General features: G+C 37.9%; 1 protein-coding gene across 1 annotated transcript in view; it reads left to right on the top strand.

The window, feature by feature from the left end:
• The window catches only part of abca4b (ATP-binding cassette, sub-family A (ABC1), member 4b), a 43,180-nt gene that overhangs the window by 8,576 nt on the left and 11,736 nt on the right, over positions 1-22,868 (top strand). The window contains exons 7-31 of the mRNA XM_065276095.1: positions 558-647; positions 4,769-5,009; positions 5,379-5,518; positions 7,888-8,004; positions 8,572-8,769; positions 10,351-10,556; positions 12,506-12,682; positions 12,879-13,101; positions 13,684-13,905; positions 14,084-14,288; positions 14,373-14,465; positions 14,561-14,782; positions 15,317-15,494; positions 15,586-15,717; positions 15,812-15,951; positions 16,260-16,397; positions 17,738-17,919; positions 18,383-18,482; positions 18,569-18,774; positions 19,251-19,305; positions 20,431-20,514; positions 21,834-21,991; positions 22,122-22,246; positions 22,327-22,425; positions 22,647-22,839. Coding sequence (XP_065132167.1) covers positions 558-647; positions 4,769-5,009; positions 5,379-5,518; positions 7,888-8,004; positions 8,572-8,769; positions 10,351-10,556; positions 12,506-12,682; positions 12,879-13,101; positions 13,684-13,905; positions 14,084-14,288; positions 14,373-14,465; positions 14,561-14,782; positions 15,317-15,494; positions 15,586-15,717; positions 15,812-15,951; positions 16,260-16,397; positions 17,738-17,919; positions 18,383-18,482; positions 18,569-18,774; positions 19,251-19,305; positions 20,431-20,514; positions 21,834-21,991; positions 22,122-22,246; positions 22,327-22,425; positions 22,647-22,839 — 3,924 coding nt within the window. The remainder of the gene's footprint in view (positions 1-557; positions 648-4,768; positions 5,010-5,378; positions 5,519-7,887; positions 8,005-8,571; positions 8,770-10,350; positions 10,557-12,505; positions 12,683-12,878; positions 13,102-13,683; positions 13,906-14,083; positions 14,289-14,372; positions 14,466-14,560; positions 14,783-15,316; positions 15,495-15,585; positions 15,718-15,811; positions 15,952-16,259; positions 16,398-17,737; positions 17,920-18,382; positions 18,483-18,568; positions 18,775-19,250; positions 19,306-20,430; positions 20,515-21,833; positions 21,992-22,121; positions 22,247-22,326; positions 22,426-22,646; positions 22,840-22,868) is intronic.

Genomic DNA, 22,868 nt, shown 5'->3' with positions numbered 1-22,868 from the left:
TTGAAACACGTAAAAAAAAAAACTATTAGTTTTTTAAAATGTGGTAGCCCTTGCTCACAAAAAGGTTGGAGACCTTTGTATTAACATAATCAAATATCTTTCACTGGTATTAAAGCTGAATCAATATAAAAAGAAACAATATTTACATAATATAAACAAAAGTATCATCAAAAATTAAATGGTAATATCATAAGGGGTCAAGTTATTATTAAATGATAACTTTTTGAGCATGACATTTTAGCAATGTCGAGTTCACAGGTTCAAATCACACCTTGACTGCAATGTTTAAGTAATATTCTGTCAGTGTATGATAATCTCCCTAAAAAAAAGATGATATTAACCGTATGCTCTCGACAAATATACGTTCATTAAATACTTTCGCTATAAATCTGCTTAATCCTGCCCTCATGCCATTGAAAAATACCGCTTTGTTGGCAGAATCTAAGAAGAGTCTGATAAAAAAATAAATGTTCTTCATATGTTATTGAATATACATTTGTGGTTGTTAGAAAATGTATATAATTTTAAATTTCTCTGTAAACTCTTTTTATGTTTAGTTGCCCATGGTGCTGGATAGTCACTCAGCTGGGATAGACCTGCACTTCTGGGGTCGTGTTCTTTCAGCAGTGTCTGACAAACTTCAGGAGGTAAAACTTACAACAACGTCCAGTTCCTTTCCTTTCCTTCTTTCACAGCCTATTTTAGCATTCAGGAAACTCTTCGCTTCCCTTTAGCTCTTAAGTTTGAACCTGAGGAATGATGCTTGGAAAGTGTGTGTTATGTCCTTATCACATCATAATCACAGATATAAAGCCAACAAAATCTCATTTTGTGTATGTTAGTGATGTAAGCATGTTCTAATGACCAACTAACACAATAAATGTATGTACGTAAATGAATGTGTGCAATGACAATAATGTTAAAAGGACATTCCACAGAGGTCACATCCTGTAGGTGGAGCACGATTCTTTCCCTTTTGCTTGGGTGACAAAAAGCCTGGCCAACTAATGCTATCATCTATCACTAAATCTATCTCCAACACTCTGTGGGACTGTATGTGTACAACAAAAGTATATCAATACAGGAAGGAAGGGGGAAATGTATTGGTTTAGCCATGGCTGAGCAATGAGTCACAAAATCTCAGTGGAAATTTTTATGTTTTCACCTAGTTATCTTGACCTGATTTCACATATTGTGGCTATCACGGTGTGCATTAGAGTTCATGATCCGTTCAAAATTGCCGGATCTCACGTTCACCACGATAGCCTGCTGGCCTCGTATTTTGACACAGAGCAGTGTTTGCTAGCCATTGTGAGTTCAGTCTGGAGATGAATACAAGGTTAACATCTGGAAAAATGTCTTCTTTTTGTGAGAGGATATTTGCACCTCCCAGGAATTCTCTGTGATTGATTTCCCTCAAGCCAGTGTTAACATTAAAGATAACATCAGTTGAGAATATGTTTTTAAATACTTTTTTTCTGATTGTTTTTGTGTTTAAGCACTCTTTTGAGAAACAGTATGCTGGAAATATGACCTCATTTTCCAGCTTTTCTTAACTCTTTCACCGCCAGCATTTTTAAAAAAAGTTGCCAGCCAGCGCCAGCGTTTTTCATGATTTTTACCAAAGTTTAATGCCTTCCAGAAAATGTTCTTCTTTAAATATATAAACATACAATATACCAAATGAAAGAACAGACCCTCTGCTTTCAAACAAAAAAAACCGTTTCATCCTACCTTTAGTGGTTCTTTTGTAATCAGCTTTTGAATATGGGTAGGTTTTTGCAAAAACACCATATTTTGAGCAAAAAGCAGAGATAATTCCATTTTTATGACGGACTTTTTATAGAGATCATATTCAGAGCGATCTTTAAAACCGACACGGACATGCAGCAGCTTGCCATAGGGCAATACTTCCGGTTTTAAAAAGTTGCGGAAGGGCGCCACCTGGTGGATAATAGCGGTATTGCGGAAAGACGGAAAATCTCGTCATTGGCGGGGAAGCGTTTTCTCTTAATTGACGAGATATCTCGTCAATGGCGGGGAAAGAGTTAACAGAGCAGAGAAATGTCTGAATTGTGTTCCTTTCTAAGGACTTTTTCCTTTGAAGAGAAAGCAGAAAATGCAGAACAGTTCTATACTATAGTAAAAAAATGTGTAGTTTATACCTACTATAAATTTCTTCAAATGTTTGAACCTAAATTGGATGACTTCCACCCCCAGAATATGAAATCTGTCCACAACTGGGCAAAAATGACGTGATTTGTCAAGTATGGTAGCCTATATTCAAAATGTGACCAGCATCCAGAGAGCAATTGGGGGAAACATGCCTTGCTCAGGGCACATCTGTCACAAACATAGATTGTAAAAAAATATGGACGTAGTGCCCATGATGTCACCCATAGGTTTCTGAAGATCGTTTTTGAAGCTTAAAGTAGGTGGTGTCTTCCGTCGCCATCTTGGCCGCGCGTCACCGCCAGGGGGGCAGGGTTTCATATTTTATTGAAGTTTCCCCGGGCGCCGCCATTGATTAGCGGACCCCCACCTGGTGTTAGCGTTCCATTGACTCCTATTCATTTTGGTGTCACTTTGACAGTGAATAACTTCACATCTGAGGCATTTAAAGACTCAATTTGTTCATTAATTATTTCTAAAGAAACACGAAAATGTATAAAAGGCTCCATTACCATGTATCTTACGTTATGTAAAAACAGTTTTTGTAAAAATAGGCTAACGATTGCGTCATAACCTGCGACTCTCTGTCACACAGTAGAGAAATTACCGTATGGACTGGGAGAGAAGCTTGCAGGCAATCTTTTACTGTCTATGAGGCAATCGGGTGGACGTGGAGGCATAAAGTCAAGGGAGATTATTAATCAAAATACTTACCAAAATTTGTTCCTGTTCACGCTCGCCGTCTCTGCAAGATTCGGTGGGTGATTCAGATTTCTCTAGGCACGGCTATTAGAAGACTTACAATTGTCAGACAGGTTGCTCACGTGACATCTACGTCATCAAGCTCAGTTTGAGTCTGCGCAGTACGCTCGACCCCCAGGAAGTGCATGTTTCTAATTGACTTCACTTTTGCTGTGTCCATTTCTTTCTATGGTCACCGCGCATCACTCGCAGATATCCGAACATGGGTAAAGAGGCGGGACGTGGGTGAAGCTAAGGTGTCCGCCTAGGTCGACTTCAGTGACAGCAGTGGCTGTTCAACCGTCACTCAAGTGGCCACACCCCTTGATTATGCAGAACTTTAAGGCTTTATATAATTTAAACGGATGAGTTACAAAAAAATTCATCCCCCTCACAGTTTTCATGAAGAGCAAAATTAGCTATACAGACCAAAAACACTTTTTGTACCAGGCTGTAAAGTGTGAACATATTATTTTCTACTGTAAAGTTGGCCATTTTAACATGGAGGTCTACGGAAATTGACTCCCTTTTAGAGTTTCGATGGGCCATTCGATGAATTGCATTTTAAATCACTTCCGTATCGGCTTCATCAGAGAGATTGGAAGGTTGCCCCTCGGTGACAACCTGCTGGCTGTGAGACTTGAACCAACAACCCTGGGTTACAAGCCCGACTTTCTAACCATTAGGTCATAACTGCTCTGACTGTATGTTTATGGGGCAGTTTCCCAGACAGGGTTTAGATTAAGCAAGAACTAGAAACAATGTGTAAAATTTTGTCATTTTGTGTTAAAAATAAACACAAGTTGTGTTAAAAGTAACTCAAAATGTGTTGTTCCAATAATAACACAGAGATGTTTGTATTCTAGGACAATGCATTTAGTGTGTTGTCCCAACACTAACACTGATTGTGTTGTTTAAAGAGAGTAGGACATTTAAGTAGATAAAGTAGACATTTAAGTATTAGGACATTTTTACAAACTTACTTTACAAAAAGAATATTTTAGGTGTGCATCATCAGACAAAACAAAGTCTGGGACCATGATTAAGTCCTGTCTGGGAAATCGCCCCTATCCCCTGATTTCACAGACAAGGGCAAGGGTAATCCTAAAACACAAGCTTGAGCTGTCTCAATTGAAAATAACTTGCACTGACAGATCCTAAAATATGCAGTGCCATTGTTTTGTCTCAAGATAAACACCAGTAGCGCATTTTTCTAAGGTATGTTTATTAAAGATGTTTAATCACATTGGTGATATGGTGACTTCTCTTCCAAGGTGCCGAATTCAAATGTGTGTTCGGAGTGTCGTTTGTTGCTCGTCATTTTAAAATATGTGTTTGTTGCATCATGTGAACCATGAGCATCATGTGGTTTATGATAAAAAAGACACTCACATTTACAAAATACTTGCAAGACACTCACTTAACACTAAACTCTGATTACACATGAGATTACGCGAGTATCTGGCAAATGCAAGAGTCACTTTTATCATAAACCCTTTAAATGCGCGTGCAGCAGGCACTTCTTTCAACAAGATGCGTGATGCACATGGTTCACTTGATGCGGCGAACACATATTTTGAAATGAGGAACCACACACAACGGGCTAAATACATGTTGTGATAAGCTTCGCATCGTGCGCCCTCGAAAAATAAGGACCCAGCCGCCACTGTTTAAACATCTTAATTTAACAGGCTTTAGTCAGGGGCTGGTTGCACCAGCTGGGCGTTAACCCAGCCGTAAGACTAGTTTGGACATAAATTGGTTTATAAACAGAAAGTGGTTAATAAATTCAAGTGGCTTTGGTCCCACACCTTATTTGTACATAAAAAACATTGATTTAACTTCTCTTCTCCAGCTGGCAGAGAGGCAGAGCTTTAAAGACTTGATGCGGGTGATGTCCTCCATCTTGCAGCCAGGTGGTCCCTCTTCATTCAGTCAGCTGATATCCACCGTCTCAGATCTGTTCTGTGGTTACCCTGAGGGTGAAGGCACCCGGGTCTTCTCCTTCAACTGGTATGAAGATAACAACTACAAAGCATTCTTGGGCATCAACAGCTCCAGAGGACACAACACCTACGTCTATGACAACACTGCAAGTAAGAGTGCTGAGATATACAGTATAGTTTACTTCATATTTTAGCTCATTTGCAGAAATCATATACAGGTATGTGCAGTAGTAGCTCAATGCAATAAGATGTCTTTTTTACTCAGTTATATTACAATAACATCATAAAAATGATTGATTTCATGATCTTTAGATTCCAAATACTTTTCTTCTTTATGTACTGTAGATTTGTTATTGTACTAAATGCTATCAGTATTGTAAACAGCCCTAAAATCTGGACTTTTTCTGTACTTTAAGTACTTTTATTTTCAGTTTTTTTCGTTTCATTTAATCCTTTTTCTTTCATTTTCTTTTCTCACTCACGCATTCTCTTACTTTGATGTCTGTGTGTCACCCACAGCTCCGTTCTGTAATGCACTGATGCAGAACCTGGAGTCAAACCCTGTTACGAAAATCGTTTGGAATTCTGTGAAGCCTCTGCTGATGGGAAAGATCTTATACACCCCAGACTCCCCTGCTGTCAGAAAGATATTAAAGAGTGTGAGAACAAATAATCCCCCCCTCTAACACATGCACTGTATCTATAACCTTTGCTAATGCAATAATACATGTGAGGCCATTACATTCATAAGGAAATTAATCATAGACAAGCACCCTTGAAGCATTAAGCTGTAACTAGGGATGCTTAACGATTAATCGTGATTAATCGTTAGCAGAATAAAAGTTTTTGTTTACATCATATTTGTGTTTGAACTGTGTATAATAACTTTGTATAAATAAATGTACACACATGCATGTATATGTTTTAGAAATGTTTACATGTGTATATACATTTGTATATTTATGTATAATTTATATTATATATAAATATAAATACTTAATATATACATTTTTTTTTCTTAAAATTATACATGAATGTGTTAATATTTATATATATACATATTTATTATACACAGTTTGTACACATATGTGATGTAAACAAAAAACTTTTATTCTGCTAACGATTAATCACGATTAATTGTTTCGCATCCCTAGCTGTAACATCTCATTTATTTAAGGGATAGTTCACTTTAAAATGAAAAGGGTTTACCATCCTCATGTTGTTCTAAACCTGTATGAATTTTTTTTCTGATGAACACAAAAGAAGATATTTTGAGAAATGAACACACAGCAGATAGTGACCATTGACTTCCATAGCAGGACAAAATATTTTGGAAGTATTGTGATAAATGATGAAGGAAATATTTTGATAAATAATGGTTACCACAAAGTTGACGGTACCCATTAAATTCCATCATATTTTTTTATTCCTACTATGGAACTCAATGGTCACTATCTGCTCTGTGTGTTTACCATCATTTCTCAAAATATTTTCTTTTGTGTTTATCAGAAAAAAAGAAATCATACAGGTTTAGAACAACATGAGGATGAGTAAATTATGACAGAATTTTCATTTTAAAGTTAACTATCCCTTTAAAGGATTTCAAATGGTAAACTTATATTTAAACTACAGTGATTTTGGGGAATTTGGATAAAACAGGTTTAAATTTTGGAAAAAAAAGTTAGTTAAATTACAAAATCTGAAGGTATATAATTATAGACCAAGGTCTTGGCTGTTCAGCAATTTACTGTTGCAACCTCCCCTGTTCATATTTTTTTCAAAAAATAGGCGTTTTTCCAGTTATTACTCATACAACATTTACTTTAAGCCTAAATAGAAAAAGTAATGATTTTTTTATAAACATATTTTTGTATTAATAGAGACTATTAATTTAATAACTTAACAGCACTGAAAAAACATATTGTAATCGTATTCATTTAAAACAAATAAAACTCCATCTGACAGTGGTGACAATAATCTGACGGTGGTGACATTGGCCTCATTATTCCAAAATGTATACAACTCAAGTCAATGGCTTCTTGCTTAAACTTTATGTAAATATTTGGTCCAAAAAATAACAATCCTGAGCACTGTGATGAACAAATATCAAATCATAACTTCCTAAAATACATAAAACCTGACAGAAAAGACAGAAAACCTGACGGTGGTGACATCTGACGGTGGTGACAAAAACCTAATATAGATTAAAAAAATAGATGAGTTGTTCACATCAGCCATCTTGTTTCCCCTCTGTTGCTAGCTACTTCAGACCTCTTCTTAAAAATGAAATATTTATTTCATAATCTTATCTAATATTTTTTTTACAAAGATGACGGTGTTGACATGTTATGGTTGTCACAGTAGCAGTGTCCAAAAATATGAACAAGTTTAAGAGAAAATAGCAAACATACAGGAGCTTGAGTGATCTTAAAGCATGCAGAAGAGCTGAAGGTTTGAAAATGGGGTCCTCAAGGAATGCAGTTGACCCTGTAGTTGTCTGATTTTATTGCTTTTTATAAATATCTGACGGTGGTGACGAATATGTGGGACACACTTTGAGCAATCAAAAAATAATAGTAAATATTGTTCAAAACTCACTGTTTGTAGTTTTTATTACCCTTTCATGTGGTAAATATATTATTCAATTCAATTATTACTTTTGGCTTTTTTAATCAAGTTGAAATTATTATCTCTTAACCGAGGACAGCTGATTTTGTAGGCAATGGGCCAGCATATAATCATTAAATTAATAAAAATCATAAAAAAATTAAAATAAACCTATAAAAGAACCTTACATATGTGCAAAGGACCCCCTAATTATAAAATTGATTCTTTTTCGTCATTAAAAAGGTTATTAATTTCCAACAGAATTAGCACGTTTTTAGTGGGACATGTTTTTGCCAAAATTTCAAGAATCAGTGACTACTGAAATAAGAGATAAGTAGTACTATGGTCACACTTTACACTAAATGCAATGCATTAGGACCTTATTGTAAAATTTTGCATGATTTCTGTGTGTGTTTACTAGGCCAACACTACATTTGAGGAGCTGGAAAGGTTGCTGAAGATGGGGAAGGCTTGGGAAGAGGTTGGACCCCAGCTCTGGGAGTTCTTTCAGAACAGTGTTCAGATGAACATGATCCGAGTAAGCGCTCTGTTTCTTTATGTTTCATACATACACACACACCTCCTGCTTTTTGTCACTTACATGATACAATATCAACAATCTCCTGAATACACAAAGCCCATTATCGTCTTTCAGTTCCCTTGTGATCTCTTCTATTTCTGACATTATAAGGAATGTATGAAAGTGAATCCATTACTATAGTTTGAGATTATTTTGTTTACTATTTGACAGATGTTAGATAAGCAATATATGATCAAGCTTTGTGTCTCATGATTAATGTATATACATTAGTTTAATTGTGTACTATCGGATTTCAGATGTATTGTATGGAATGAAAACAAGCATCACAACCGGATCAACACTATATCAGACCTTATAAAACACACTCTTAAAAATATAAGCGAATCAAAGATCTTTCTTTGTTGCCTCGACAGTGTATTACGATGTGTTTTATCTAGAATTACTGAAAAAGCCAAACTTGGAGTATATACTAAATTCTGTCCATGTAGTGCCGGAACTCTTTTGTGTACATTTTTCACTAAACACTGAATCAAATTCCAATCTTCCTTTTCCTCTTCACTAAAGGACACACTCAGAAACCCCACAATGATGGACTTCCTGGACAGGCGTCTTAAAGACACAGAAATCACCACAAAAGACATCCTCAACTTCCTGCAGAATGGGCCAGAAGAGCACAGATATATAAACACGTATAACTTTGACTGGAGAAATGTCTTTAGGCTTATTGATGAGACTGTTCGAATGTTCAACCAGTACAGTGAGGTAAGATGACAATCTCAAGAAATGCTAAAGACCATGTTAGCCTCTGACATTCTTTAATAAAAAAAATTATACTATGTTGCTACAGCAACAGTGCAATGTACCCAGGGATGCATCCCATGTTGCATACTATACATACGAAATACTGTAGTATTCTTTTTATAAAAATCATAGCAGACTGGTGTCCCAGTAATGTCATTATTCCTTAAGGTACAAAAATGGTCCTTGGGGTATAATTGTACCTCCAAAAAGTACAAAATTTCATAAAGGTTTAAAGGGTGCCACCCCGACAGAAAAGGTACAGTTATGTGTTTCTGACAGTGTAGAAAAAATATTACACACCAAGTGGTATTTCAAATGTGTCAGTGGATATATCCTAGCTGGTGAGGATTTTAGGTATTTAGATCCCTTCTTCCCAGGTCTACTGATGCTCTCATGTAGAGTATCTCCTCAAACCAGCATTGATCTGCTGATCTCTCACTTCACAGAAAGAGGCTCTTTAGCTCTGAGCACTACAACCTTCATTCTGCAGAGTGCTGATTGCTCTTAGCACATCACCACGAGAAAGACCACTTAGCGCGGCTATACAGAGCCCACCCGGCCAGATGGGTGAAAGGGAGAAGAACAAGCAAGCTGTCAACAGCATGCAGACCTCTCTTTTGTTTGGCTGTGATTAAGAGGGGAGTGGGTGGGAGAGCCACCCTTTGCCAGTGCCGTGTTGTTTTTGCGGACGGGGGGCTTCATTGACGAACGAGGGGGCAAATCACTCAGCTACGTTCTGTTACCTCACCGTCGCGGACCGTTCGTAAGCCGGAGGCCTCTTCCCGCAAATTGATTAGAGTGGAATGGTGATGGTGGGAGAGGGCTATCATAGAGCAGCTCAGCCTCTTTTTGTCTACATCAGAGCAGCGAAGCCTTGTGCTTTACAAACAAACCCATTAGCTACAGTATAGCTGTCGCCATTAAGCCGATTAATGAAACTTTGTGAAGAGCTCTCTTTAATATTTATCTCCTTTTTGGAAACTTTTTTAGATGCTCATGAAGAACATATGTAGTTTCCCCCCATATGAGTTTACATTGGGTCTTTCCATTCACTTGTGTATTCAGACCTCTTATAGCATTGTACAGTACTGTGAAGGGCTTCATTCGATATGGTGCACATGGAGGCCTCTTGGCTCCAGTGTGGTGGCATGTTCACTCAGCTATTGTAGCGAAGATATCCAATGAAGGGCCAACACAAGCTCTGTGATTTTCCCATGTCAATGCAGAGCTTTGTGAACGAGAGGCCTGTTGTATTGAAACAAATGTACATGCAGTACCAATGGGATATTGCTTAGGCAAAGAAGTTTGGGATTTGAACCCAATTCCCTACTCTCTGGTTTCCTCCCACAGTCGAAAGGCATGCAAGTCTAGGGGAATTGGAGATGCTCAATTGGCCGTTCTCCTACTTGTGAATAGATTAACTAGTTTTCGCCATTCATTTAGATGAAAGAATGGAGAAACGAAATACAATGAATAATACAAAATAAAAATAAAAAACTAATTGTCTGCTATTGTCCTGATATGTATCCTTTATCTAATCAGTGTATAAGCCTGAATAAGTTTGTGGGTCACATGGATGAGAACCTGATGACCCATCAAGCTCTTCACCTGCTGGAGGAGAATAAGTTCTGGGCAGGCCTAGTCTTCACAGACATGTACCCCTGGACCACAGACCTGCCACGACACATCAAGTTCAAGATACGAATGGATATAGATGCAGTGGAACGTACCAACAAGATTAAAGACAGGTGAAGCACAGCATCCTTACATGTGTCATTGTTTATATAATCTAACAAGGTCTCTTATAGTCTAAAACAGTGCTTCCCAATCCTGGTTCTTGAGGACCCCCTCCCAGAAAGTTTTAGATGTCAGCCTCCTTCCAAAATAGTAAACAATGGTAAAACATTCTGGGAGGGGGTCCTCGATGACCAGGATGAATAGTTTTAGGCTAGTTTTGAATGGTCATTGACTGGTGTTGTTTCGTGGATCTGGCAACCCTGTTCCAAAGACATCTAAAAGAGAACATGGAAGAAGAGTAAGGTTAAATCTAGAAAAAAAACATGCTGTAAGGTTAAATCTAGAAAAAGGTTAGGGGTAATATACAACCACTGGGTTGTTGCAAAACAAACCACATTGAAGGAATATAAAACAGATTTGATATTAAAGTTGATTGTGTAAGTAAAGAAGAATGAAAGATCTTTTTTTAATTGTTTGTTTAAGGTGTTATGATCCAACACACTATTGTTACTTTTATTGTGTGTAATAAGAGAAAGAGCAGCACAATCGTATAAGCTTCTTTTGTGTGCAAAGTGACACCACCACCATTACCTTGATTCAGGTTCTCTGTGGAATTCAAAACATGCCTGCAGGTGTTAGTCTGGTCGGATCTCATTGTATCCGTCCCTATTTGAGAAAAATAGTCAGAGATTGGATGACACTGTGGGCCTGCGGGTTCATTGTGTTGCCATTATATCTGGGCATCATGTAAAGTGCAGCCAGCACAAACAGTGTGAATTGAATTACAAACTGTGATTTTGTGGCACTCTTGTTGTTACCTAATAAATCGTTTCGGATTCATCTCATATACAGTGTATATAAGTGTGATATTCCATATAAGTGTGCTGCTACTGTTAATATTCATCCCAGTGAGAGTTAATAAAATACAGTGGTCCTTAAATATTTTGACACTAAATCTACAATTAAAAATGTATCAATTTTATTTAGTTAGTTAACAAAGTAAGTGACGTGTACAAAGAAATGATTGTTAGATCTTTCCTCATATTTCCAAGCTACTAGTTATGTGGTCATTTTTGTATATTCAGTGTATGCATTTAATGGCACTTTTCCATTGCATAGTACCCCACGGTTTGGTTTGGGTCGGGTCAGGACCCGATACATTTTTTAGTACCACCTAAGTTGGGGTTCCAAGCGACCCGAGCTGATACCAAAATGTGACGCAAAAACTGTAGATCACTGATTGGTCTGAGAGAATCATCACTACCGCATTTTCGCTATAATGTAGATTAGCTTTACCTTCATGCTAGCTTGCGCTGTCTAGAGCAAACCTGTTGTCATCTGTGCTCTGCTATAAGTTCCCAAACTCCCTTTTAGTGATGAAAAACATCCCCAGGTTGAGAATCAGGAACACCATAGCAGTTTTTTCCAGACTTGCAGTTTGTGGCAGCACATTCGCAATGCGCACGTCCGCATATATGCTTAAATATAATATGCAACTTTAAATGAGGCTCAGTGGAGTGAGTCGACTCACACCATGTTTGTTTGTACAGAAACTGTCATGTGAGATAGAGGTAGTGATAAACGCGATGTGTAAACATCTATTTGTGGTAGCCAATTTTAATTTTGTGGCGGACTGAGAAATAAATAAATGTATTGTACAACGACGCTCTCACTTGATGTCACAGCAGTAGGCAGCGCAAATATAACGACACGCCTATAATCCCTCACACTCTGAAGTGTTACTAAACTAGATGAAAATGCTATCCAAGCCAAAGTGAGGTGAGCTGACCCTACCTGACCCAAACCAAACCGTGGGGTATGGAAAAGCCCCATAATAGTGTCACCAAGATATTAAACAATTTATTGACATAACTGTAAAATATATAGCGCAAAACATTGCATTCATGATAACTTCTTATGAATCTATGTATCATCATGACCCGCTTCCTTTCTCTCTCAGGTACTGGGACCCTGGTCCCAGGGCAGACCCCGTGGAGGACCTTCGCTATATCTGGGGAGGTTTTGCCTACCTGCAGGATATGATTGAACATGGTATCCTCAAGTTACAGACAGGTCATGACTGGCCTTTGGGTGTTTATCTGCAGCAGATGCCCTACCCCTGTTATGTGGATGACATGTGAGTGATGGATGAAATGAAATGACAAAAAATCTACTCCAACATCTTCTTTTGCTCATATAACATCACTTGCTAAAGGCATCCATTCAATCTAGTTTACATATGACTCCAGATACTGATTTTTGTGTGTCAATGCAATGAAACAAAATTTTCATGTCTTTTCCAATTGAACTTGTGTGATTTGTCTTTGATCAAGGTTTATGCTCACCCTAAACCGCTGTTTTCCCATCTTCATGGTGCTGGCATGGATCTACTCTGTGTCTATGGTGGTGAAGAGCATTGTGCTGGAGAAGGAGGCAAGGCTGAAGGATACACTGAAGGCCATGGGTGTCTCTAATGGAGTCATTTGGTATACCTGGTTTATTGACAGTTTCCTTATGATGGCCTCCAGCACTGTTCTGCTGACTGGAATTATCATGGTGAGGAAAAAAATGTCATGATATTTTAATATACACCATGTTTTTTATTCATTTGCCATACATTCATGATTCAAAAAGTTGTCCATTATGGATGTCACCCTTTCTTTTAATAGTTTCGTTGTGACCTCTGCTGGTTGCATGTTATACTACACATCGACAGTCTTACTGTTTTTAACCAAGTCTAGCTGTCACATGTACCAGATATTGTAGTTTTGGCTTAAAAAGAGCTCAACCTAGGATAAAAATAGAAAAACATAAAGTGCTGTTGCTACAAAAAGACTACAGCTACAGTATCACATGTTTGACAAACAGTAGCAATGTCTTTATAAGCATTTCAAAATCAAAATAAACATAAGACATGACCCTAAAGTGCCTTTAGGTAAATTTAATTTATAAAACCACTATTCTAATCTGATAGAAATTTCAGAGGCAATTTAAAGTGTATTACAGTACCTTTCTAAGCCTGCCTGCAGGGCAGCATCATCACTTTTCATAACACCTACAGCAAGAACAGTGCATCTATTCTCTTTCCTCAATAAATCAGTCACCAACATCATTTTGTTGTGTTTTCTTTGTCCTCAGGCTGGAAAAGTGCTCAATTACAGCAATCCCATCATCCTCTTCTTTTTCCTCCTGACGTTTACGGTGGCTACTATCATGCAGTGCTTCCTCATGAGCGTCTTCTTTAACAAAGCCAACCTGGCTGCGGCCTGCAGTGGCATCATTTACTTCACCCTCTACCTCCCTCACATTTTCTGTTTCGCCTGGCAGGACCGCATTACCAAAGACATGAAGCTAGCCGTGGTGAGTTCACAAAGTTGTGCAGTTGACACACAGAGATGTAAATATACTTTAAGTCATTGTTTTTATTAAGCCAATAGTACATTGAGTTCAAACAGTGCATTCAAGTTGTCAAAATGGCTCCTATTAGGGAGATATCAAAATCCTTTAGTTGACTGTATGTCTACACAATGTCTTGCAGAGCTTGCTGTCACCAGTGGCCTTTGGGTTTGGCACAGAGTATCTATCTCGCTATGAAGAGCAAGGCCTAGGTCTGCAGTGGGACAATATCCGCACGAGCCCACTCGAGGGCGACGAGTACTCCTTTTTCACTTCTATACGCATGATGCTATTAGATGCAGTTCTCTACGCTGTTCTAGCTTGGTATCTTGACAACGTCTTTCCAGGTTAGATTTTTTCATTATATTATGCTAAACTGAAAGAAAACACTTTAAGTGTGTAAGATTTTTCATGGTCCATTGGATTTTCAGGCCAGTATGGCATCGGTCGGCCATTTTACTTCCCTCTTCAACCCTCATACTGGCTAAAGTTGACACCCCCACCTTCAGAGAACCCTGGTCCAGGTTTGAACCTTTATTATTTAGGCCCCGAAACTGATTTCATATCCAGGTTTATAGCGTTACATTCATTTTAAAGACACACCGTGGCTTTTCTGTAGGGCCTGAGGAACCTCTGGTTGAAAACATGGAAAAGCAGGAACAGGCGGAGAACGGCGGCAGTTCGCCAGAGCCGAGGGAGTGCAATGGCTCTCAAAGCAGCAAACAATGCAAGCACAAGGAGAAAAGAGAAAGGCTAGAGAAGGAGAGGGAGCGTGAGGAGCAGATGAAGATGCAGGATGAGGAACAGATTGAGCATGAGGAGATGCAGCCTGTGCAAAATGGTAAAAATTTACATTAATAGTGGCGAATAAAGGTCCAGTGTGGGTTTTAATGGCATCTAGTGTTGAGATAACGAATTGCAACCAACCTCAATTTCGAAACACAATCAGAAGCTATGGTAGCTGCCACACGACAAACATGTCATGATCTGAGACAACGTAGGGATGAAACGCGCTCTGTAAAACAGTTTGTCCATTTAGGGCTACTGTAGAAACATAATGGTGACTTTCATGTAAGGCAGGGGTGGGCATTCCTGGTCCTGAAGGGCCACTGTCCTGCAAAGTTTAGCTACAACCCTAATCAAACCCACCTGAAAATCACAATCAAGGGCTTCAGTATGACTTGGAAATGATATTCACGTGTGTTTAATTAGGGTTGGAGCTGAACTTTGCAGGACAGTGGCCCTCCAGGACCAGGAATGCCCACCGCTGATGTAAGGAGACCTGCGGTGTATATCAAGAGATCCTTTCTATAGAAAGTATTTAACCTAATTTAGCTTGTTTGATTCAGTGTCTGCATGGGTCCTCTGCCCACAGGGAATCCCTTCTTTGAGTCAGAACTAGACGGGCTGGTAACAGGAGTATCAGTGCAGGATTTGGTGAAAGTGTTTTCCAGTTCCTTGAGACCTGCAGTCGACTGTCTCAATATGAAATTCTACGAGGACCAGATCACTTCCTTCCTGGGCCACAATGGGGCAGGGAAGACCACCACCTTGTGCGTCTTTTTATTTTCAATTTAACTTTCATTTTTTGCTCCATTTAGTTTGAATTACTGTTGGTTGCATCTTTGATATATGTCACACTAGGTCCATATTGACTGGATTGTTCCCGCCCACCTCTGGAACTGCTTACATATATGGCAAAGACATCCGTACAGAGATGGATACCATAAGACAATCTTTGGGCATGTGTCCACAATACAACATCCTCTTTAACCAGTGAGTCCATTTCTCTACACTGTATTACAATGCATTGTGCAATATGATAGCTGTGTGAATTTATGTTGATGAAATATGTGATATATGTTTTCAGTCTGACAGTAGAGGAGCATATTCTCTTCTACTCTATGCTGAAGGGTCGAAGCCTTAGGGAAGCAGAGCGGGAGGTCGAGAACATGTTGGCGGACCTGGGATTGCCTCATAAAAGAGATGAGGAGGCTCAGAACCTCTCTGGTGGGTCTTATTGGTGGGAAATTTTATAGAGTGTAAGGTTTATAAAATAAACTTGCGTTTAGCTCAATTGGTAAAACATTGCGTTAGCAGTACGCAAGATTGTGTGTTCAATTCCCAGGTAACTCACATACTCATAAACTGCTGTTCCCTTATTTGTAAAGATGTTCATCCTAATGTAATAGGATGAATTGTTGGTCTTAGCATGTTTAAGATGGTCCAGCAAACCAGACTACCATGATGTGGGTGAGAGACCAGCAAAACAGTTTGGTTAGGTAAAATATAATTGAGCTTTGACTCTCTCTTTTAAGGGGGTATGCAGAGGAAACTGTCAGTGGCTATGGCATTTGTGGGTGGTTCTAAAGTGGTCATCCTGGATGAACCAACTTCAGGAGTGGACCCCTACTCTAGACGCTCCATCTGGGACCTGCTGCTCAAGTACCGTGCAGGTACCGCCATCTTTTGGCCAAAGAGAATATTAAAGGCATTTCTTATCTTAACTTACTTAGTATTTTAATTTTTATTATAGTCTTGTTTTCAGTACAAATATTTAAACATTCTTAAACAAAAAGCATTTTCTGGAAAATTACCTAAGAAAAAAATCTTGTTTTTAGACAAAAAACTCATAAATAAAAAAAAACTGCCAATGGGGTGGAAAAAAACTGTTATCTTAAAAACTTTATTATGGAAGCTTGTTTCTGCCATGTTGTAAAAAATAAGAAAATTGTGACTTTGTATCTCAGATTTCTGACTTTCTGAGATTCTGAGATACAAAGATGCAAATTCTGAGATACAAAGTCACAATTTTATTTTATTATTTTTTACAACCAGTGTTGGGGAAAGTTACTTATGAAAGTAATACATTATAATATTAAGTTACTCCCCAAAAAAGTAACTAATTGCGTTACTTAGTTACTTCTCATTGAAAGTAATGCTTACGTTACTTTTAAGTTACTTTTGTGTTACTTTTTCTTACTTCGCTTAGGCTTGATCTCTTTCAGGCTTTGCAGGTGTTTTTTTATGACAGAGAAGTTCTGCATTCAGAAATTGCATATTTCCGTCATAAAAATCGGACCTTAACTGTTCCCACTCAGCCGCGACGCACAGAGTGCCAACACTGCGGGTGTGCATTATTTTCTTATAATTTAAAGGACCAGAGTCAATTGTTCTTCTTATACCACGGTTACCACAAACATCGTTCCGGTGCCTATTTTTAAGACATTTGACAGGTTAGGTGTGTGGTTTACAAAAAAATAATCAACACCCATGGAATATTTCTCATCAGAATAAAGCATTCAACAGGCCCGTGGTATAGGTACAGTTTAATTCAGTACATTATTTTTTAAATCAAATTAATTAAACTGAAAAGTAACTTGCATTACTTTTTTTTAAAATAACTCAAATATTAATGTGTACATTTATAAAGTAATGCGTTACTTTACTCGTTACTTCAGAAAAGTAAAATTATTACGTAATGCAAGTTACTTGAATGTGTTACACCCAACACTGTTTACAAAATGGTGGAAACAAGCTTCCATAGTATTGTTTTGCTTGTTACAGTATCTGCACAAATTCCCTTATATTTTTTAATCTAAAAACCATACCTATTTTTTGGGTAATTTTGTTCATTAAGAAAATACATCTTGATTTAGGAATTTTTATATATTTTACTGAAAACAAGACTAAACAAGAAAGTAATTTTTGCAGTGTAGTGTTATTGCTCACGAAGATACAAATCTAAGGGACTCTCTTTTTTGTCAATCACTTTTTACTTATGTTTTTATCCCAGGACGCACAGTAATACTGTCTACGCATCACATGGACGAGGCAGACCTGCTAAGTGACAGAGTTGCTATCATTTCCAAAGGTAAACTGCACTGCAGTGGTTCTCCTCTCTTCCTGAAGAACTGTTTTGGAGTTGGATTTTACCTCACACTGGTGCGTCGCATGAAAGACCAGCGCAAGAAAGAGGTGAGATTTCTGTTGCCAAGTAACTAAAAAAGCGACTTACATTCAGTCAATAAATTTTTATAAGTGTGCGTGCTCACTATTGTTATTAAGAATGAAGTATTGAGATCTAGAGGTGTTATTGCTTATGCTTTGGGATTCTCCTAAACCTAGGCACTAAACTTTAACTTATCATGTTGCCTGGCATAGTAGAAAATGAGAAAAAAATCTTGCACTGAGACAACCTGAGCTCTGTGTAGGGACCAGTAAATTTTAAGGACTTGGGTGATTTAGGCCATTAAGTAATCACCCAAGCAACCATCACGTAACCATAGAGAACATCTTAGCAACTGAACAGTGAGCACCGTAGCAAACTCTAAAAATAATTAAAACAAGGCTAATACAAATACAGGCAAATGTTTCTTTTTTTTTAAACATGCTTTATTGATGTACATTTAAGAATGATTTAAATGACTGTGCCCTTCAGAACGAGTGTGACTGTGCATCTGAATGTTCCTGCGCATGTTCCACATGCACCAAATATAAAGAGGAGAGTCAGACGGTTCAGCCTGAGAGAATTCTGGATGGTCAGTCTATTAAAACTCCAGTAATACAACAGCCTCTTTGTTTTGTTTCTTTGAAAAGTAATCAGTTTTTCCATCTCTCTGCACAGGGAACGTGGAGAGCATCACTACTCTGATTCATCACCATGTACCCGAGGCAAAGCTAATTGAAGTGATTGGCCAAGAGATGACCTACCTGCTGCCAAATAAAGGTTTTAAGCATCGTGCTTACGCCAGTCTCTTCAGAGAACTGGAGGAAACATTGGGTGACATGGGCCTCAGCAGCTTTGGAATATCTGACACCTCACTCGAGGAGGTTAGACAACATTTAATACTGTATTAGTTATACAGTACACTGTCAGACAAAAAGGTGCAAAACTGTACCTTTTCTGTTACTGGGTTGGTTAAAAGATTCCGTTTTGTACCTTAACAGGTATACTAAACATAATATGAGGTTGTACATTTTTGGGTACATTACTGTACCTTAAGGACCTATTGTGTACCTATAAAGTAACAACGTCACCCCTAAAATTTAACTGGTACAAAATTGTTCTTTAAGGAACACAAAAGGTCCTTATGGTTTAATATCGTACCCCAAAAGGTACAACATTTTAATTTGTTGTATATCCATAAAGGTACAAAAATGAACATTTACAGGTAAGGTTACCACCCTAGTGACAGAAAAGGTATCTTTGTATAATGTGTTGTAGTTTATAGTTTGAATCTGTCAGTCATCTGTGCTGTATATAAAAAACGTGTGCTCACTAATGATATAAGAAATTGTATATCTAGATTTTTTTGAAGGTTACAGCAGATGGAGAAGCAGCCAACAACTCTGTCACACCAGGTAAATAAATTTATATTACCTACAGTAAGATTAGGCGATCATAATTGTGATAAATAGTAGGTTGCTGTAAATGGGAAATAAGTGCCAGCATTTAAGTATACAGTACTGTATGTGACCCTGTCTGTGAAATCCAGGCTAAAGTGCAATCTAATTGTAAGATTAGGAGAATCAACGTTTGTTTTTAATCAATTTCACATTGATTTCAATCTTGACATGACCTTACTCAGTACGGTCTTGTTCTTTCTGTGTTTTTGAAGCTTTGATTGTGTTTATAGTGCGCAATATGACATGTGTTCATGTTTCACGTGTAAAAAAAAAAAAACATTTTTCACACAATTTATTTATCTGTATACGGCTGTTTTCACTGTCCTAAAAATGGGTTGATGTCTTCCTTGTTCTATGAAGTCCCTCCTTCAGAAATACATAATGAGTTCTGATTTTGTAGTTTGTTTAGTGTGTTAGGCTTTAAAGGGAAATTCTGGTAAATAAAATATATTGCCTGGCATTGAACTTTAAGCTTTATCATTTTGCAGGTATTATTTATGCTATTATAGCAACATTACACACTAACTAAAGTTTGAAAAATGGGATCAGGAAAACGGGACAATCTAAACCATGTTCGGGAAACCGCTCCATAGTGTTCCTGTAGCTCAACTTGTAGAGCATTGCGTTATCAAAAACACATACTGATAAAATGTCATCTTGTAATGCAGCTCAAGTCACTTTGGACAAAAGCATCTGCCAAATGCATAAATGCCAAACAAATATCAAGGTTGTATTTTCACCGAAAGTTCTTTACATTATGTAGGGTGATTTCATGTGGAAAACAGTTAATCACACAAAAAATGACTTTAGCTGGGTTTTCACAGATTGGGTAACAAATAGTGTTTACCATATCCTGTCAATACTGTTTAAAAACTGTTAGGTTAAAACTATTAGATCTCACAAATGAAGTCTACTTTGAGATCAAATAAGATAATAGATTGTCTTGCTTTATTTAAAAAAAATCCTGGTGATGCTAAATGTTCTTTAAAGTTACTGTTTATTATTCTTAAAGCCCTACACTTTTCGTAAACCTCTTGTTTGTAACTCTTTGTTTGACTGTGTGGTCCCCTGCACCCTCAGAGCAATGGATGCTACAACAGAGGAAAAATGGCAATGGTTTCTTGAGACACAATGTGGCCACTAGTAATGATGGTGGCCAAGAAGGTGATTTAAGATTTCAGAGCTCAGCTTTGCTTAATGCTCATGCTGCTAAACTAATGAAAGGGAAAACATTTTTACTTCGATAGACCACTTTTAGACATTTCCTAACCAGAAGAACATTTGCAACTACTTGACTGCCAGTCATTAGAGTATCAGTAGACTGTCTGCTTGTTGTGATAATCTCTTAACTGACATTCAGCAGATTATAAGTACCTTTTCAAGTACATGTCAAATTATTCTACTGACCTTAAAGGGAAACGACACAATTTTTCAATATTTTACTATGTTCTTACCTCAACTTAGACGGATTAATACATGCCTTTCTTTTTTCAATGCGCGCACTTCATCTTTGCACAGCGTGTCGTGAATGTGTTAGCATTTAGCCTAGCCCCATTCATTCCTTAGGATCCAAACAGGTATGAATTTAGAAGCCACCAAACACTTCCATGTTTTCCCTATTTAAAGACTGTTACACGAGTAGTGATGATGTTACTGCGCACCGAGGTCGAAGTGTTGCAAACTATGTGCTTCTCTGCCATACAATATAGCTCTCATTTTTTATCCGCTTAATAAATCGCCACGTTTTATTTTGTGCCACAATACTTTCTTAACTACTCATGTAACAGTTTTTAAATAGAGAAAACATGGAAGTGTTTGGTAGCTTCTAAATTCATCCCTGTTTGGATCCTAAGGAATGAATAGGGCTAGGATAAATGCTAACACATTCATTACACGCTGTGCAAAGATTAAGTGCACGGATTGAATAAAGATAGGTATGTATTAATTTGTCTAAGTTGAGGTAAGAACATAGTAAATTATTGAAAAACGGTGGCGTTTTCCTTTAACTCCTTTAACCCTACCCCTTACAGTCTACTAATATTCTAATAAGAGTTAGTCGACGTAGTTTAAATTAGCGAGAGTAAGTTGTCATGTAGTTGCAATGTTTTGTCTTGTTAGTAGAATATCCGAAGTGGACTATCAAAATAAAGTGTAACCTATCTCTTCACAGCAGCGGCTTTGCTCTCTGCTGAAATTCCTGCTTAGGCCAGGATGGTATTTGCTGGTTAGTGCTGATTTATTGATTGAATAGCTGTGCTTATGGACTGGTTAAATTGGCTCCTGGTTAAGCTATAGTAAAGCAGTAGGTGTTTGCTGGTTAAGCTGGTCAGCTAATGTGGGCTTGCTGGTTTTGGAGTCTGAGCTGGTCAGCTATCAATGAGTGCCATTTAGGGACAAGGCACCAAACCATCCAATCCAAAACAACATTTACTTTTGCTTTTCATGAAGCCATTAGGATTAACCTTATCTGTCTTGTTTTGTAGATGCCAATGGCGTGGGAAACCCTGCAGAAGGTGACAACAGTGCGGGAAGAGCATCCAGGCAGATTAAAGGATTTAGCCTGACACTCAAGCAGTTCTATGCATTACTAGTAAAGAGATTTCACCATGCCACTCGTAGCCATAAAGATTTCCTTGCTCAGGTAAGGTTGCATGCAGATCACTTTGATGGTAATCTATAAAACATGCATATTTTTTGTTAATAGGATTGTTGTAAGCTTTTTATAAGATGCACAATGGATGTATGATGTCTTACATTTTGCTTTTTTACAGATTGTTTTGCCATCCAGCTTTGTACTTATTGCTTTAATCTTCACCATGATTGTTCCACCATTTGGAGAGTATCCCAGCCTGACCCTCTCTCCATGGATGTATGGAGCACAGTTCACTTTCATAAGGTGACAACTCTTATTGCAGCATTATGAAACAATCTGTTTTTTTAAGTAGCCATTAAATTCTCTCTTCTTTTGCTTCTCAGTAATGAGCAGCCATCTCATCCTAAGATGAAATACTTCATACAGACATTGCTGAAAGAACCTGGCATGGGAACTCGCTGTATGGTGAATCAGCCTTTGGAGTGAGTTTAAGTCAGTAACTTTTAACTTAATTAAACAAGAACAATTTAATTGCCAGATTATCTTTCCAAGGCTAAGTTTCCAGTGAATAACAATACTGCTGGTATGAAAATGTACATTTGAAATGCATTGTGAATTTTAGTCATCGTAATCTTGCACCTTTCACACTTTTTGTATGGATTTATTTGAATAATGTATACAGTAAATGAATATGTGTGCACAGGGACCTTTTTACCTGCTTAAACACATCCTCTGATTGGGAAGATCCTCCAGTATTTCCTGAGGTCAGCAACATCTTATTAAGCCCAGAGTGGCAGGCCAGAAACCCCTCCCCTTCCTGTGAGTGCAGCACCGATTCAAAGCTCACCATGTTACCAGTGTGTCCAGCTGGAGCTGGAGGACTGCCACCACGTCAGGTCTGAAGCTCACCTGGACCTTACATCTC

Source organism: Paramisgurnus dabryanus, chromosome 6 (genome assembly GCF_030506205.2).
Source record: "Paramisgurnus dabryanus chromosome 6, PD_genome_1.1, whole genome shotgun sequence".
Taxonomy (NCBI): Eukaryota; Metazoa; Chordata; class Actinopteri; order Cypriniformes; family Cobitidae; genus Paramisgurnus; species Paramisgurnus dabryanus.
Note: the sequence above shows the minus strand (reverse complement) of the source record. Positions and strands in the feature narration are given on the sequence as shown.